The 18072-nt window shown below is 42.9% G+C and overlaps 1 protein-coding gene across 5 annotated transcripts in view; it reads left to right on the top strand.

Moving 5' to 3' along the window:
* Positions 1–18072, top strand: part of LOC140203465 (uncharacterized) — a 47380-nt gene that overhangs the window by 21725 nt on the left and 7583 nt on the right. For 2 of the 5 annotated variants that reach the window (XM_072269527.1, XM_072269526.1), the window contains one exon: positions 5293–5500. The exons of 2 other annotated variants lie outside the window; for them this stretch is intronic. In XM_072269527.1, the coding sequence (XP_072125628.1) occupies positions 5293–5500 (208 nt within the window). The remainder of the gene's footprint in view (positions 1–5292; positions 5501–18072) is intronic. One more of the 5 variants, XR_011887375.1, reaches the window with a different exon arrangement.

Raw genomic sequence — 18072 nt, 5'->3', positions numbered from 1 at the left:
CCAGAAATCAGACTTTGAGCAACACCTGGCTTCATTGCAATGCACCTGTGAGGCATATGGAGAACAAGCTTAAGCTTATAGATAAACAGTGTAGGAGATGTTCATTAGGCATACAAGGAGTTCTTGACTGATAGGACAGCAGTACCTAGTGCGTCGCACTTGTAATTTCTATTCACCTCTGACTAGATAAAGATTAGCTTTATTTGCCATATAAATATATATATCGAAACATAGAGTGAGTTGCATTGTCTGTGTCAGTGACTAACACATTCCAAGGATGTGCTGGGGGTAGCTCGCAATCATCGCCACACTTCTGGCAGCAATCTAGCATGCCCACAACTTAGCCTAACAGTGCTATTGTGTTGGAAGAAATGGAGCATCCAGAAGAAACCCAAGTGATGATGAGGAGAACGTAGAGACAGACTGCAGCGGAACTGAACCCCAACTGTTGGCGCTGTAATAGCATTACAGGTTCATGGACCATTCAGATATCTGATTGCAGAGGTGAAGAAGCTGTTTATGAATTGTTGATTGTGGGTCTTCAAGTTTACCCCCCCCCCACCGTACCTTCTCCCCAAAAGTAGTAACAATAAGAGGGCATGTGATCATTGGAGCATAGCCAGAACCAACCACGTGGTTTTGCAATTAACTCTGATTGTCTGGGTGGAATACAAGGGCAGGGCAGTTAAATTGACAGGCAGTCCTCCTGGTATGCCTATTGATCGCCTATACCCTGTTTACCTGTAAGGGCTTAAGCTCTGGTGTAATTAACACCTGAAGCTTGTTCTCCTTACAGACAGCAGCAGAAATTGAATCCTGATTGCTGATGCTGTAATAGCATTACACTAACCACTGTGCTACCATGCAACCATTGAATCAGAATCAGAATTTGATTTATAATCATTGACATACAAGTATATTATGTAAAATTTGTAGTTTTGCAGCAGCAGTATTGTGCAAATGCATAAAATAAATGTTAAAGGTTAACAAATAGTGCAAAAAAGAGGAATAACATTTGTACAATAACAAAGTGGCATTCATGAGTTCATGGATCTTTCAGAAATCTGATGGCAAAGGAGAAGAAGCTGTCTCTGAATTGTTGACTGTAGGTTTCAGACCCCCTGTACCTCCTCCCCGATGGTGGTAATGATAAGAGGTCATGTGTTCATTGGAGCATAGCCAAAACCAGCCCCAACCCCATGGTTTCACAATTAACTTCTGTTGTATGAAGTGGAATAAAAAGGGAGGAGAGTTAAAATGGCAGACACTGCAATTTCTAGGAGTAGATAAGGATTTTTATGGTCACAGATCTGATCGCAGGATGTCACATTACCCTATTCATTCTAGATTTAATCTTACTACTAAATAGTTGCAAAACATTATGTGGAAGCATTACTAATGATCTTTCAAGAATCACTAGATTCTGGAATGGTTTTGGAGGACTGAAAAATTATTTTAAGAAGGAAGGGAAACAGAAGACAGGAAATTATAAGCCAATTACCCTGATTTTATTGGTTGGCGAGATATTAAAGTCCATTATTAAGGATGAGGTTTTGGGGTACTGGAAGGCACATGAAGAAATAGGCCAAGGTCAGAATGGTTTCCTAAAGGGGAAATCTTGCTGACAAATCTATTGGAGTTCTTTGAGGAAATAACAGGCGGGATAGACATAAGTGAGTCAGAGAATGTTGTTTACTTGGATTTGCAGAAGGCCTTTGAGAATGTGCCGCACATGAGGCTGCTAAATAAGATAAAAGCTCATGGTATTACAGAAAAGATACTAGCATGGACAGAAGATTGGCTCACTGACCAAAGCCAGAGAGGAGACCTTTTCTGGTTGGCTGCCAGTTACTACTGGTGTTCTGCAGGGGTTGGTGTTGGTCTGCTACTTTTCAGATTATATCTTAATGATCTGAATGACAGAATTAATAGCCTTGTGGCTAAGTTAACAGACAATACAAAATTAGGTGGAGGCACAGGTAGTGTTGAGGAAGCAGAGAGTCTGCAGAACAGGGGTTCCTAACCTTTTTTATGCTATGGACCCCTACCATTAACTGGGGTGGTCCATGAATCCAAAGTTGTGAACCCCTGCTGCAGAAGGACTTGGACAGATTAGATGAATGGGCAAAAAAGTGGCAGATTGAATACAGTGTAGGGAAGTATATGATCATACACTATGGTAGAAGGAATAAATACTTGGGCTAAATGAGGAGCAAATTCAGAAATCGGAAGTGCACTGGGACTTGGGAGTCCTTGTGCAGAATTCCCTAAATATTAACTTGCTTGTTGAGTCGATAGTAAAGAAGGCAAATGCAGTTGCAGGAGAACTAGGAGGATGTAATGCTGAGGATTTATAAGGCAATGGACAGACCACATTTCTAGTATTGTGAGCAGTTTTAGGCCTTGTGTTTAAGAAGGAATGTGCTAGTGTAACCCAGGTTAATTAAACCCAAAGATGTCATGTTAGAAAGTTCTATCCACGGAGGGATGAAAACAAGGTTTACCAATTTTTAAAAAAAGAATTTGAAAAAAACACTATGCGAGGGAGGGAGGGGCGGGCTGGACACAGGACAGACAAGGAGAGAAACACAGCAATCACCAGAAGCTGAAGACGTGAACTGTTAAGAGTGGAATTAGTACCCTGTTTTACCCTACTAACTTGAAACCCCTGGAGGACAGACAATAGTGATAAAAGATTTATTGAAGCTACAGCTGTAACATGCAGCAGCTTTAATGAGACAATATCTGCAGAGACGAGTGTCCAAAATCCCTACTTTGTAGTCGGGAATTAGTTCTGTAAAATCATACCAACAGATTTGGTGAAGCTTTGTACAAGTTTGTGAACTGACTTACTGTGGATGATAAACTATTTAATTCTAATGAACCAAGAAGGAAGATGGCGAGCCACCCAAAATGAAGAACCAGCGCAGGAACAAAATGTCTAATGACGCAGAGGATTTAATACAGTTGGATATATAGGTTTATTTTCATTCGAAGAATCCAAATTTGATTCTCTCCAAGAACTGAGTATTTTTGCAAAGACTTTGATAAGTTAATGAATGAGATTTACTTTGCCTAAGAGTTGTGATGTTGGAGAATTGTCGTGAAAGGAGTTAAACTGCGTGTATATATATAATTTTTGAATTTGAATTTAAACTTGTAGATATACTGCCTGGAACTGAAACTGAAGTTAACTATAATACTTGAGAAATGGAATTGTATTTGGTTTTCTAACTAACTAGGGATAAGTGAAAAGGAAAGTTTAGTCTGTAAACTTTTAAATAGAGAATAACACTAGGTTTAATTAGTTAGATTACAGTAAAAAGGAATTTCACTGATTCTAATTATAAAGGAATTTGCTGTGGTTTGATATCTCAGATTTGGAACCTAAACAGAATGTTGGAATTTTGAATTGTTCTTCCTCATGTAAATATTTTGTACATATTTTTTCTTATAAAAAAAATTCCTTATCCCCAGAAGTGTGTGGTTTCTATTCACTGCCTCCTTCCGATACATTCTGATGGCCTACTAACACCTAGTGTAATTTGATTTTCTCAAAAGAGTCAGGCAACTAGTCACACACAATAAGACAGGTGTTACACTAGCATTGGAGAGGATTCATTGGAGGTTTACGAGAATTATCCTGGTAGTGAAAGGGTTAATGTATGAGATGTATCTGATGGCTCTAGGCCTGTACTCACTGGACTTTAGAAGAATGAGGGGGAACATCATTGAAAGCTACCCTACCATGTATTGAAAGGCCTAGATAGAGTGGATGTAGAGATGTTTCCTGTAGTAGGAACCAGAGGGAAAGGCTTCAGAATAAAAGGACGTACTTTAGCACAGGGGTCCCCAACCTTTTTTGCACCACGGACTGGCTGACCCCGGCGGGGGGTTAAAATAGGGTTAAACTCACCGCAACATGGCTCTTACAGTTAGGGTTGCCAACTTTCTCACTCCCAAATAAGGGCAAAAGTAGCAGTCAAATACGGGGCACTTGGGTTTACCCCAAGAAAGACTACCATGACCATGAAGCCTTGCGCGGGCACCTCTGTGTGCATGTGCATACGTGCTGATTTTTTTTCCCACAAATCGGTTTCAGCTTAATCTTCCCGACTATACGGTATATACATTATTTCTACTTTATATAGACTGTGTATTTATCATATCATTCCTGCTTTTACTCTATGTTGGTTTTATTTTAGGTTTTATGTGTTATTTGGTATGATTTGGTAGGTTATTTTTTGGGTCTAGGAACGCTCAAAAATTTTTCCCATATAAATGAATGGTAATTGCTTCTTCGCTTTACGCCATTTCGGCACGAACAGTTTCATAGGAACACTCTACCTTAGCGGGGGAAATATGGGACAAGGGCGGTCCTGTATGGGACAAACCAATTTAGCCCAATATACGGGATGGCCTGGCAAATACAGGACAGTTGGCAACCCTATGTTCAAGATCAACAATGCGTGACAGGGAATGAGGAAAGGTGCAGCTGACTCATATTGTTTCATGTTGCTGGTTGGGGACCGCTGCTTTAGAACGGCAATGAGGAGGAATTTCTTAAGCTGGATGGTGGTGAATCTGTGGAATTCATTCCCACAGGTGGCCAGGGAGGCCAAGTCATTGGGTATAATTAAAGTCAAGGTTTTTGATTAGTAAGGGTGTCAAAGGTTTCGGGACAAAGGCAGGAGAAGGGGGTTGAGAGCAAAAATAAATCAGCCGTGATTGAATGATGGAGCAGGCTTGATGTGCCAAGTGGCCTAATTCTGCTCTTCTTCTTATGGTCATAAGCTTCTTAAGGAACTAGTGTAGCCAGAAGTTGGTTTCCATTTCAGTGCACAGATAAAAAGAAAGATATGGTCCTGTGGATAAATTACAGAATTGTGAGAGTGTAAAAAATACCACAAAGGCAATTATCTTTGAAGTACCACTGTTGCCACATGAATATATAAATGAGAAAGTAGTGCAAATGAAGAAATGGTGCAGGATGAAAAGTTTAACTTCTAGAGATATTGGGACATGTTCTGGACTGTATCTCAGTGGGGATAGGACTAACACTGGCAAGATTCCACTTAGGGTGAGTTAATGTGTTCGGAAAGCAGAGGACAGTTTGGAGGATAGAGGCAACAAAGACCAGAAAGAGGAAATAAAATAGATTGGTAGTACTTAATTATGTATTTACTAATGCAAGGATTCTTAGAAAATGTGCTTCAGGATTTAGTTTGCTAACACTAGGGTAAAATGCAACTTTCAAATATACATCTTAAAAACTTGTTTTACATCTAAAAGCGCAGCATTCTAAATAAAGTGTCGATGGAAAATCGGACCAAAGGTGCTCAGGGCCTAGCAATGAAAGAATTAACCAACCCAACAGGATCAAGTCAAAATTATTCCACATCTTATTCTTCTACACATGATATCAGATGCATGGATCCATCATCCTGTGCTAATATTTCTGAATTTCAACCAAAGAGGCATACTCACAATATCATTACTGGTAAGTGTATGCTATCTTCTGATTTGTGTATTTACTCTTTTAAATTCACATACCACCTAACTACATGAAACAAATATTATTTCTACTTAAAGATGAATGCAGGAGACATTGTTTTGTGTTGTACATGATGTATGTTTTTAGCAGCAATATGATAATTTAATATAAATGGCAATATTCCACAAAGGTACTCATGGACCATTACCATATTATGCATTTATGAATTAACCTAGTAAAATATTTCAAACTTTTATTTGGGCAGTTAAATTTTTGTTAGTGACCTGGATTTTTCATTTATAAAAGTAGATGGAATACAGTGTAGAGAAGTGTCTGGTAGAAGAAATAAAGGCATTTATTATTTTCTAAACAGGAAGCAAATTTGGAAATTGCTTCCTGTTTAGAAAACAGGGACTTGGAATTCTTAGTTGTTAGCAAAACTAACTATCTTGATCAGACAAATAAACTCAGCCTCCAAGAAGACTAGGATCAAAACACAAGAAAATCTGCAGATGCTGGAAATTCAAGCAACACAGACAAAAAATGCTGGTCAACACAGCAGGCCAGGCATGATCTGGGCTCCCCTTCCCCCGTCTTTCTCCCTAGGCCTCCTGTCCCATGATCCTCTCCCTTCTCCAGCCTCGTATCCCTTTTGCCAATCAACTTTCATAGTCATAGTCATACTTTATTGATCCCAGGAGAAATTGGTTTTTGTTACAGTTGCACCATAAATAATTAAATAGTAATAAAACCATAAATAGTTAAATAGTAATATGTAAATTATGCCAAGAAATAAGTCCAGGACCAGCCTATTGGCTCAGGGTGTATGACCCTCCAAGGGAGGAGTTGTAAAGTTTGATGGTCACAGGCAGGAATGACTTCCTATGATGCTCTGTGTTGCATCTTGGTGGAGTGAGTCTCTGGCTGAATGTAATCCTGTGCCCAACAGTACATTATGTAGTGGATGGGAGACATTGTCCAAGATGGCATGCAACTTGGACAGCATCCTCTTTTCAGACACCACCGTCAGAGAGTCCAGTTCCATCCCCACAACATCGCTGGCCTTACAAATGAGTTTGTTGATTCTGTTGGTGTCTGCTGCTCTCAGCCTGCTGCCCCAGCACACAACAGCAAACATGATTGCACTGGCCACCACAGACTCATAGGACATCTTCAGCATCGTCTGACAGATGTTAAAGGACCTCAGTCTCCTCAGGAAATAGAGACGGCTCTGACCCTTCTTGTAGACAGCCTCAGTGTTCTTTGACCAGTCCAGTTTGTTGTCAATTCGTATCCCCAGGTATTTGTAATCCTCCACCATGTCCACACTGACCCCCTAGATGGAAACAGGGGTCACCGGTACCTTAGCTCTCCTCAGGTCTACCAGCAGCTCCTTAGTCTTTTTCACATTAAGCTGCAGATAATTCTGCTCACACCATGTGACAAAGTTTCCTACCGTAGCCCTGTACTCAGCCTCATCTCCCTTGCTGATGCATCCAACTATGGCAGAGTCATCCGAAAACTTCTGAAGATGACAATACTCTGTGCAGTAGTTGAAGTCCGAGGTGTAAATGGTGAATAGAAAGGGAAACAAGACAGTCCCCTGTGGAGGCCCAGTGCTGCTGGTGATGGTGTTGAACGCACTGGAGATGTCAAAAAACATGACCCTCACAGTGCTCGCTGGCTTGTCTAGCTCTTAGCTCCATCCCTCCCCCCTCCTGTCTTCTCCTATCATTTCGGATCTCCACCTCCCCCCCCCACTTTCAAATCTCTTACTATCTCTTCTTTCAGTTAGTCCTGACGAACAGTCTTGGCCCGAAACGTCAACTGTACCTCTTCCTATAGATGCTGCCTGGCCTGCTGCGTTCACCAACATTTTTTAGACTAGGATCAAACTCACTTTATTTACGAGATATATCACGGAGAGTCTGCCTTAAGATCAGGGCATCCTGGACTCCAAATAAGCAGTGGGAAGTTTCTTCAAATAGGTACATCCATAGCAGAAGAAATTTTTAGTCATAAAACGGACAGTAACTAAATCATATGTTCCTCTCTTTTCTGCACTTGGTACTGCATCCTGATTATGAGACTGTCTGCTGTAAGTCTAAGCTTAGGGCATTGATTTACAAAAGTTCATTAGGTTATAATGTTCAAATAGGAAAATGCAAGTTCACTATTTAGTTCATTAACCCTTTTGCTGACCCATTGACCTGCTAGTCTGGACGGATTTTATGGCTGACCATGTGCAAAATTTTAGTAACACCAGAAGAATAGGAAAGTTTCATATTTCTGTGTAAGGGGGTTTCGACTTTTATGTTACTGTGGAGGCTAATTAAAATGGTGTCTTTGTTATGTTAATCTGGGGAATGCGGCTTTGTTGTGTTAAACGCTGAGAAAGTTTGCGCTAGCAGCTTGTTTTTGCTTTAGAGTGTGATAAGAGAGTGCTATTAACTAAATGGGATAGTTGTTATGGTTTTGGTGTATTTGAAGATACTGTATGCGCGGGGTCTTGGGGCACAAGGCGGGAGGGCGAGATAGAGGATGGACGAGGTGCTGTGAGTCCACTAACGGGGTTGGACCCCGAGCGGGACGTTCGGCGAGGAGACGGAGATGGACTCGTGTGGAGCGTCTGGTCGACCACCGTTGTTGGTCCCAGGCGGCCGGTCGAGGTGGTCCGAGGGGTCACAGGGTGAAGAAGAAGGTCCTTGAGCTCCAACGGTTTTTGTGCACGAAGAGATTGAACTTTGATAAGTGTGGCGCCTTTTATTTTCCTTTTATATTTTATTCTCTATTAATTATATAGTTCCAGTAATATCTATAAACTGTATATCATTTAATTGCATCTGGCGTATTGTCTGTTATTTGGGTGGGGTGGGGTACCTCACACAGCATCCACACAAACGAATTACCCAGTTTGCCGGGGCCAAGGCTGTTTCCCTAGACGACAGCGAGCCGAGCGACTCTGAGGGTGGCCAGGGGGGGCTACATCTGTAACTTTAAGGATAATAATGGAAAAGAACTCGCAATTCTGGTGCTATCAGACAAATAATCCTTCATTCTTCCACATTAGTGCAGAATTTCCAAAAGGTTAACTTGCAGGTTGAATAGGTAGTAAGGAAAGCAAATGCATTCATTTCAAGAGGACTAGAATATAAAATGCAAGACACTCTGCAGATGCTGGAAATTCAAAGCAACATGTACAAAATGCTGGAGAAACTCAGCAGGTCAGGCAGCATCCATGGAAATGAAGAAACAGTCGACGTTTCTTGCCAAGACCCTTCTTCAGGACTGGAAAGAAAGAGGGAAGAAGCCAGAATAAAAAGGTGGGGAGAGGGGAAGGAGCATAGCTAGAAGGTGATAGGTGAAGCCAGGTGGGTGGGAAACGTAAAGGGCTGGAGATGAAGGAATTTGATAGGAGAGGACAGTAGACCATAGGAGAAAGGGGAGGAGGGGCACCAGAGGGAGGTGATATCTAATGCTGAGTCTTTACGAGGCATTGGTCAGACAACATCAGAGTATTGTGAGCAGCTTTGGGCCTTGTGTGCTGGCACTGGAGAGGACCTAGAGGAGGATTACAAGAATGATACCAGGAATGAAAGGGTTAATGTAAGAGGAATGTTTAATGGCTCTGGCCCTGTATTCATTGGAATTTATAAGAATTGGGCATGTGGAGGGGGCATAGAAACTTACTGAATACTGAAAGGTCTAGATAAAGTGGACATGCAATGGGTGTAAATCAGTGTTTCCAATTGTGGAAGCACCTAAGGCCAGAGCCACAGCCTCAGAATACAAGGATGTTTCTTTAGAATAGAGATTAGGAGAAATTTCTTTAGCCAGTGGGTGTTGACTCTGTGGAATCCATTGCCTCAGATGGCTGTGGAGTCATTGGATATATTTAAAGCTGAGATTGATAGGTTCTTGATTAGTAAGGGCATCAAAGGTTATGGGGAAAAGGCAGGAGAATGGGGCTGAGAGTGAAAATAAATTAACCATGATTGAATAGTGGAGTAGATGTGATGGGCCAAATGGCCAAAATCTGCTCCTATGTCTTTTGGTCTTATGGTCTAAAATTAAAATTTACTCCTTTCACAAAATTGTTAACATTGTCTTCAACAAACATTTGCTTTGCAGGCTTTATATTAAAATGTATATAATCAGCATAACCTGTGGGAAGACCATACTGAAATTTATGATGTACTGATGCTGCTTAAGAGCAAAGAAGTTTATATTGGAGATATTTGATAGTAATGTGTGGAGTGTTTATAGTATGAGGCCGGAGGTACATTTGTGGTACCTGATAACATGATACATCACTGTCCTTGCTAATTGATGAGAATCATTAAATGTACTTTTACACTGAAACCATTTCCTTGCAGTCTTCTCCCACTGGCCCTTGACTGTATGCCTAAAGGAACCTCTGTCCACCTGTGGATGGAAGTTGTCTCTTTGCCTCTCTAGCATGTTCTGAAAATCTGATGATTTACTTTTTGTTCTATTGTTTTCTGTTGCACTATTTGTTGTGAGTACCATTTTCAGCCACAACCATCACCCATTTAAGATGATTCAGCATGAATCTGATTATTGCTGGCTAGATCCATTCTCAAAATAATGACACATATCTGGGAAAAGGTGTTGGCTGGTAATAGTGATTGTGATTATGAGGTCAGAACTTGAATTTCTCAAGCACAGTCCACTCACTGCCTTAAATAGGCTAATCACATAATATGACTGCTTCATTCATTCTTTCGGACTGCTAATTCCCAGAGTGATTTACATGACAAGTCACACCCAAGGCACAAGTATATGGTGATATTTCTAATCCATTGGAACAGCTCATCAGGGAAGTGGCATGTACTGTCTCATATGCATTTGATCAGGGTGTAGAGCATTTTCCACCTGGTATTTGCAAACACTTCTGCCTTGATACTTAAACAATGAATTCCTTTATTCCATTTTCCTTTTCTTAGTCCATCTGACAGGAAAAGTAATTGTAATCTTGATTGCTTTGGTCTGCATCCTTTCACAAACAACTTCCCTATTCTTTCCTTTTCTATCCTCTCAACAATTAAACACACTTTTCCAATTCTAATGAATGGTTCGCAACCCAAAACTCCAACAACGTAACACCTCCCACTGATGTTCCTAAGCATTTCTCTGTATATGTTTTGTTTTAAAGTCATACTACAGTCAATACTGAAAAGCAGTCATTATGATGGACTTGCCTCCATAAACATCTGTATAGTAAATAAGGATTTCTACCTTTGCCATTATGAAAACTTAGTATTTGGTTGCAATTATATAAAAAAACTGAGTCACTGCCATAAGTTAAACATACCAAGAAACAAGTTTTACACATGGTAGTCTGACTCACCTACAGTAAATGATCATTCCTTGTTGGAAGCTTATGTCTGAAAATAGTGGGTTCTTCTGTTAGCAAAATGATAGGACTCTGGTGCATTATAGAATTTGACTATCAGCTGACAATAAAGTCATCTAAAGGAACAAAATGGAATCCAACTCATGGAGTCATATAGCATATGCCTGTCATCATACCTGTACCGAATCTGTAAGCACACTTCTATTAATCTTACTTTTCTGCTGTTTCCCCATAGCCCTTTCTTTGTACTTTCAAGTACAAAAGAAAGATTACATAGTTAGGGGGTCAGACAGGTGATTCTGTGGATGCAGGAAACAAATGCGGATGGTAGTTTGCCTCCCAGGAGCCAGGGTCTGGGATGTTTCTGATCGCGTCCATGACATCCTGAAGTGGGAAAGTGAACAGCCAGAGGTCGTGGTACACATTGGTACCAATGACATAGGTAGGAAAAGGGAGGAAGTCCTGAAAACAGACGACAGGGAGTTAGGAAGGAAGTTGAGAAGCAGGACCTCAAAGATAGTAATCTCGGGATTATTGCCTGTGCCACGCAACAGTGAGTATAGGAACAGAGTGAGGTGGAGGATAAATGCATGCCTGAGAGATTGGAGCAGGGGGCAGGGATTTACATTTCTGGATCATTGGAACCTCTTTTGGGACAGGAGTGACCTGTACAAAAAGGACGGGTTGCACTTGAATCCAAGGGGGACCAATATCCTGGCAGGGAGGTTTGCTAAGGCTATTGGGGAGAGTTTAAACTAGAATTGCTGAGGAGTGGGAACCGCACTGAAGAGACGGAGAAAGGGGCAGTTGGCTCACAAATCAAGGAAGCTTGTACACAGTGTGAGAGGCAGGATAGACAGGTGATAGAGAAGAGATGCGCTCAGACTGACGGTTTGAGATGTGTCTATTTTAATGCAAGGAGTATTGTGAACAAAGCAGATGAGCTTAGAGCGTGGATCAGTACTTGCAATTATGATGTTGTGGCCATTATAGAGACTTGGATGGCTCAGGAGCAGGAATAGCTACTTAGAGTGCCAGGATTTAGATGTTTCAGAAAGGGCAGGGAGGGAGGCAAAAAAGGTGGGGGCGTGGCATTGCTGATCAGAGATAGTGTCACAGCTACAGAAAAGAAGGAAGTCATGGAGGGATAGTCTATGGAGTCTCTGTGGGTAGAAGTTAGGAACAGGAAGGGGTCAATAACTCTAGTGCGTGATTTTATAGACCACCCAATAGTAACAGGGACATCGAGAAGCAGATAGGGAGACAGATTCTGGAAAGATGCAATAATAACAGCGTTGTCATGGTGGGAGTTTTTAATTTCCCCAACATTGATTGGCATCTCCCTAGAGGGGTTTAGATGGGGTGGAACTTGTTAGGTGTGTTCAGGAAGGTTTCTGGACGCAATATGTAGATAAGCCTACAAGAGGAGAGGCTGTACTTGATCTGGTATTGGGAAATGAACCGGTCAGGTGTCAGGTCTCTCAGTGGGAGAGCATTTTGGAGATAGTGATCACAATTCTATCTCCTTTACCATAACATTGGAGAGGGATAGGAACAGACAAATTAGGAAAGCGTTTAATTGGAGTAAGGGGAAATATGAAGCTATCAGGTAGGAACTTGGAAGCATAAATTGGGAACAGATATTCTCAGGAAATGTACCACAGAAATGTGGCAAATGTTCAGGGGCTATTTGTGTGGTGTTCTGCATAGGTACATTCCAATGAGACAGGGAAAGGATGGTAGGGTACAGGAACCATGGTGTACAAAGGCTGTTGAAAATCTAGTCAAGAAGAAAAGAAAAGCTTACGAAAGGTTCAAAAGAACTAGGTAATGACAGAGATCTAGAAAATTATAAGGTTAGCAGGAAGGAGCTTAAGAATGAAATTAGGAGAACCAGAAAGGACCATAAGAAGGCCTTGGTGAGCAGGATTAAGGAAAATCCCAAGGCATTCTACAAGTATGTGAAGAGCAAGAGGGTAAGATATGAGAGAATAGGACCAATCAAGTGTGACAATGGAAAATTGCGCATGGAACCGGAGGAGATAGTGGAGGTACTTAATGAATATTTTGCTTCAGTATTCACTACGGAGAAAGACCTTCACGATTGTAGGGATGATTTACAATGGACTGAAAAGCTTGAATATATACACATTAAGAAAGAGGATGTGCTGGAGCTTTTGGAAAGCATCAAGTTGGATAAATCACCAGGACCAGATGAGATATACCCCAAACCACTGTGGGAGACGAGGGAAGAGATTGCTAAGTCTCTGGCGATGATCTTCGCATCATCAATGGGGACAGGGGAGGTTCCGGAGGATTGGGGCGTTGCAGATGTTGTTCCCTTATTCAAGAAAGGGAGTAGAGGTAGCCCAGAAAATTATAGACCAGTGAGTCTTACTTCAATGGTTGGTAAGTTGATGGAGAAGATCCTGAGAGGCACGATTTATGAACATGTGGAGAGGCATAATATGATCAGGAATAGTCAGCATGGCTTTGTCAAAGGCAGGTCATGCCTTACGAGCCTGATTGAATTTTTTGAGGATGTGGCTAAACACATTGATGAAGGTAAAGCTGTAGGTGTAGTGTATATGGATTTCACCAAGGCATTTGATAAGGTACCCCATGCAAGGCTTATTGAGAAAGTAAGGAGGCATGGGATCCAAAGGGACCTTGCTTTGTGGATCCAGAACTGGCTTGCACAGAGAAGGCAAAGAGTGGTTATAGACGGGTCATATTCTGCATGGAGGTTGGTGACCAGTGATGTGACTCAGGGATCTGTTCTGGGACCCTTACTCTTCGTGATTTTTATAAATGACCTGGATGAAGAAGTAGAAGTGTGGATTAATAAATTTGCTGATGACACGGTTTGGGGTGTTGTGGATACTTTATACTTTATACTTTATTGTCACCAAACAATTGGTACTAGAACATACAATCATCACAGCGATATTTGATTCTGCGCTTCCCACTCCCTGGATTACAAATATTAAATATTTAAAAAATTAAAAATAGTAAAAATTAGTAAATGTTAAAAAAATAAATTATAAATCATAAATAGAAAACAGAAAAATGGAAAGTAAGGTAGTGCAATAAAACTGAGAGGCAGGTCCGGATATTTGGCGGGTACAGCCCAGATCCGGGTCAGGATCTGTTCAGCAGCCTTATCACAGTTGGAAAGAAGCTGTTCCCAAATCTGGTCGTACGAGTCTTCAAGCTCCTGAGCCTTCTCCCGGAGGGAAGAGGGACGAAAAGTGTGTTAGCTGGGTGGGTCGTGTCCTTGATTATCCTGGCAGCACTGCTCCGACAGCGCGCGGTGTAAGGTGAGTCCACGGACGGAAGATAGGTTTGTGTGATATGCTGGGCCGTGTTCACGACCTTCTGCAGATTCTTTCAGTCTTGGACAGGACAACTTCCATACCAGATTGTGATGCACCCTAGAAGAATGCTTTCCACGGTGCATCTATAAAAATTAGTGAGGGTTTTAGGGGACAGGCCAAACTTCTTTAGTTTTCTCAGGAAGTAAAGGCGCTGGTGGGCCTTCTTGGCAGTGAACTCTGCTTAGTTGGACCAAGTCAGATCATTTGTGATATTGACCCTGAGGAACATAAAGCTTTTGACCTGTTCCACTTGGGCACCACCGATGTAAGTTGGGTCGTGCGGTCCGCTACTCCTGAAGTCAACAACCAGTTCCTTCATCTTGCTGACGTTGAGGGATAGGTTATTGTCTTCGCACCATGCCACCAGGTTCTTAATTTCCTCTCTGTACTCAAACTCATCGTTACCCGAGATACGGCCTACAATTGTTGTGTCATCAGCAAACTTATATATTGAGTTTGATGGAAACTTTGCTACACAATCATGGGTGTACAGTGAGTACAGCAGGGGGCTGAGTACACAGCCTTGTGGGGCACCGGTGCTCAGAGTGATTGTAGAGGAGGTCTTGTCCCCTATTTTTACAGCCTGGGTCCTGTCTGTGAGGAAGTTGAAGATCCCGCTGCAGATCTGAGTGCTAAGGCCCAGGTTCCGGAGCTTAGGAATCAGTTTATTTGGAATGATGGTATTAAAGGCAGAGCTGTAGTCAATGAAAAGGAGCCTTACATATGCATCTTTATTCTCCAGGTGTTCTAAGGAGGAATGTAGGGCCAGAGAGATGGCATCTACCGTTGACCTGTTGCTCCAGTAGGCGAATTGCAAAGCGTCGAGGTTGACCGGTAGGCTGTGGTTGATGTGTGCCATAACCAATCTCTCGAAGAACTTCATAGCAATTGATGTCAGAGCCACAGGTCGATAGTCATTCAGGCATGCCACCTTGCTCTTCTTCGGCACTGGGATTATCGTTGCCTTCTTAAAACACGAGGGGATCTTAGACTGAAGCAAGGAGCAGTTGAAGATGTCAGCAAACACTCCAGCTAGCTTGCTTGCACAGGCCCGGAGAACCCGTCCTGGGACGCCATCTGGGCCCGTCGCCTTCCTTGGGTTTATCTTCAGGAAGGCCCTTCTAACGTCCTCCTCGGTGACGATGAATCTTGATGCCACCAGGTCCGGTTCATCCGGAGGGAGCAGGACGCTCCTCTTCTGTTTGAATCTTGCGTAGAATACATTAAGTTCGTCAGGAAAAGAAGCGCCACAGTTATTGATATTCCCAGCCTTTTCTTTGCACCCAGTGATCTTATTTAGACCCTGCCATAGTCTACTGGCATCTCTTTGGTTAGCCTGGGCTTCCAACTTGGTTCGATATTGCCTCTTGGCGCCCTTAATGGCTTTCCGGAGTTCACGCCTGGATTCCGTGTAGCGTCTGGTATCCCCAGACCTAAAAGCCGCAGCTCTAGCCTTTAAAAGGGACTCGACCTCAAAATTCATCCAAGGTTTCCGGTTAGAGAATACCCGGATCGTCTTGCGAGACACAGAGTCCTCTGTGTATTTCCAAATAAAGTCCGTGACAGCTGAGGCGTACTCATCGAGGTTAGCTGCCGAGTTCTTGAATACTAACCAGTCCACCGATTCAAAGCAGTCACGGACGACCTCATCCGTTTCCTCCATCCAACGCGGCACTACTTTTGACACCGTGACCTCCTGCTTCAGTTTCTGTTTGTAAGCCAGGAGGAGGAGTACGGCCTGATGGTCCGATTTTCCAAAGTGAGGTCGTGGGACGGAATGGTAGGCATCCTTGACTGCTGTGTAGCAGTGGTCAAGTATATTCGGACCGCTAGTGGGGCAGGAGACATGTTGGTATAACTTTGGCAGCACCTTTCTAAGGTTGGCCTGGTTAGAGTCCCTGGCTGTAATGAGCAAAGCCTCTGGATACCTGGTCTCAAGTTCACTGATGTTGGCATACAGTATGTTCAGAGCACACTCCACGTCTGCCTGGGGGGGATTGTAGACCGCTGTCAGTATGACTGAGGTGAATTTCCGTGGCAGATAGTAGGGACGACACTTCACCGACAGGTGTTCCAAGTCCGGGCTGCAAGAGCTTGTCAGTGCCACTGGGTCCGAGCACCACCTAGTGTTGATCAGTAGGCAGACACCACCTCCCCTCGTCTTGCCTGAAGACGCTGTGCGGTCCATCCGATGGATCGAAAATCCCTCCGGTCGGATGGCACATTCAGGGGCGGCAGGGAAGAGCCAGGTCTCGGTGAAACAGAATACACAGCAGTTCTGCATCTCCCTGCAGTAGGTGAGTCTCCCTTTAAGATCATCCACCTCGTTCTCTATGGCTTACACATTAGCTAGTAGGATAGTGTGGAGGGCTATCAGTGGGACATCGATAGGATGCAAAACTGGGCTGAGAAGTGGCAGATGGAGTTCAACCCAGATAAGTGTGAGCTGGTTCATTTTGGTAGGTCAAATATGATGACAGAATATAGTATTAATGTTAAGACTCTTGGCAGTGTGGAAGATCGGAGGGATCTTGGGGTCCGAGACTATAGGACAGGGGTCTCCAACTTTTTGCACCGCGGACTGGTTTATTATTGACAATATTCTTGCGGACCGGCCGCGGGTGGGGGTTAGGGTTGCAAACGGACAAGAGTAGGAGTCAAATACGTTGTGTTTACCCCGAGAAGACTACCATGACCATGAAGCCTTGCGCGGCACCAGTGTGCATGCGTAACTTGAGCACGCGTGTATGTGCCGATTTTTTTCTACAAATCATTTTTGGTGATTCTGTTTGGGGGGGGCGGGTGGGGGAGTTAATCACGACCGGAATATAGATGATAGGAGCTATAAGTCACTTATAAGTGGCTAATACACTCAATTTCATTTCTAAAAGGGTTTATCTAATGAATTTAATATTAGACACACAGTGCCTATTTTCCTCGCATGAATATAGTGATAAGTCACTTATAAGTCAATAGCATCATAACATTTTAAGTAACATTTGGATATTAAACAAACAGCGCATATTCTCACCATATGAATATATAAAATCATTGGAACACACCAATATCGCTGAATCAGTGGGAGCCCTGGGCTTGTTTCCCTGCAACAAGACGGTGCCATCGAGGGGTGATGGGAGACAGCGATACTCGAAGGGAGTTCCTTATGTCCAGTCTATTCCGCAGTTTAGTTTTCGTTGCATTCATTGCAGAGGTATGTTGAAAATGGAAGCAACGTTTTTAGTGCTTTCGTGGCTATCTCAGGATACTTAGCCTTGACTTTGATCCAGAATGCCGGCAGAGATGTTATGTCAAGCATACTTTTCAGCCCACTGTCATTTGCAAGCTCGAGGAGTTGATCTCCTTCTCGTGCTGACATGCATGACATGCGGGTAATGACTTCGTATGCGTTCAAGCTCAACAGTGGGCGTGACAAGGAATGAGGAAAGGTGCAGTTGACTCATATCGCCAAATCATATCATTTCCTCATTGCCCGGTAGCGCATGCCTTGCGGCCCGGTACCGGTCCGTGGCCTGGTGGTTGGGGGCCGCTGCTGTGCAGGTTGACTCTGCGGTTAAGAGGGCATATGGTGTATTGGCCTTCATCAACCAAGCGATTGAGTTCAAGAGCCGAGAGGTACATAATGTTACAGCTGTATAGGACCCTGGTCAGATACTTGGAGTTTTGTGCTCAGTTCTGGTCACCTCACTGCGGGAAGGCTGTGGAAACTAGAAAGGGTGCAGAGGAGATTTACAAGGATGTTCCCTGGATTGGGAAGCATGCCTTATGAGAATAGGTTGAGTGAACTCAGCCTTTTCTCCTTGGAG

This window comes from Mobula birostris, chromosome 9, assembly GCF_030028105.1.
Source record: "Mobula birostris isolate sMobBir1 chromosome 9, sMobBir1.hap1, whole genome shotgun sequence".
NCBI lineage: Eukaryota > Metazoa > Chordata > Chondrichthyes > Myliobatiformes > Myliobatidae > Mobula > Mobula birostris.
Note: the sequence above shows the minus strand (reverse complement) of the source record. Positions and strands in the feature narration are given on the sequence as shown.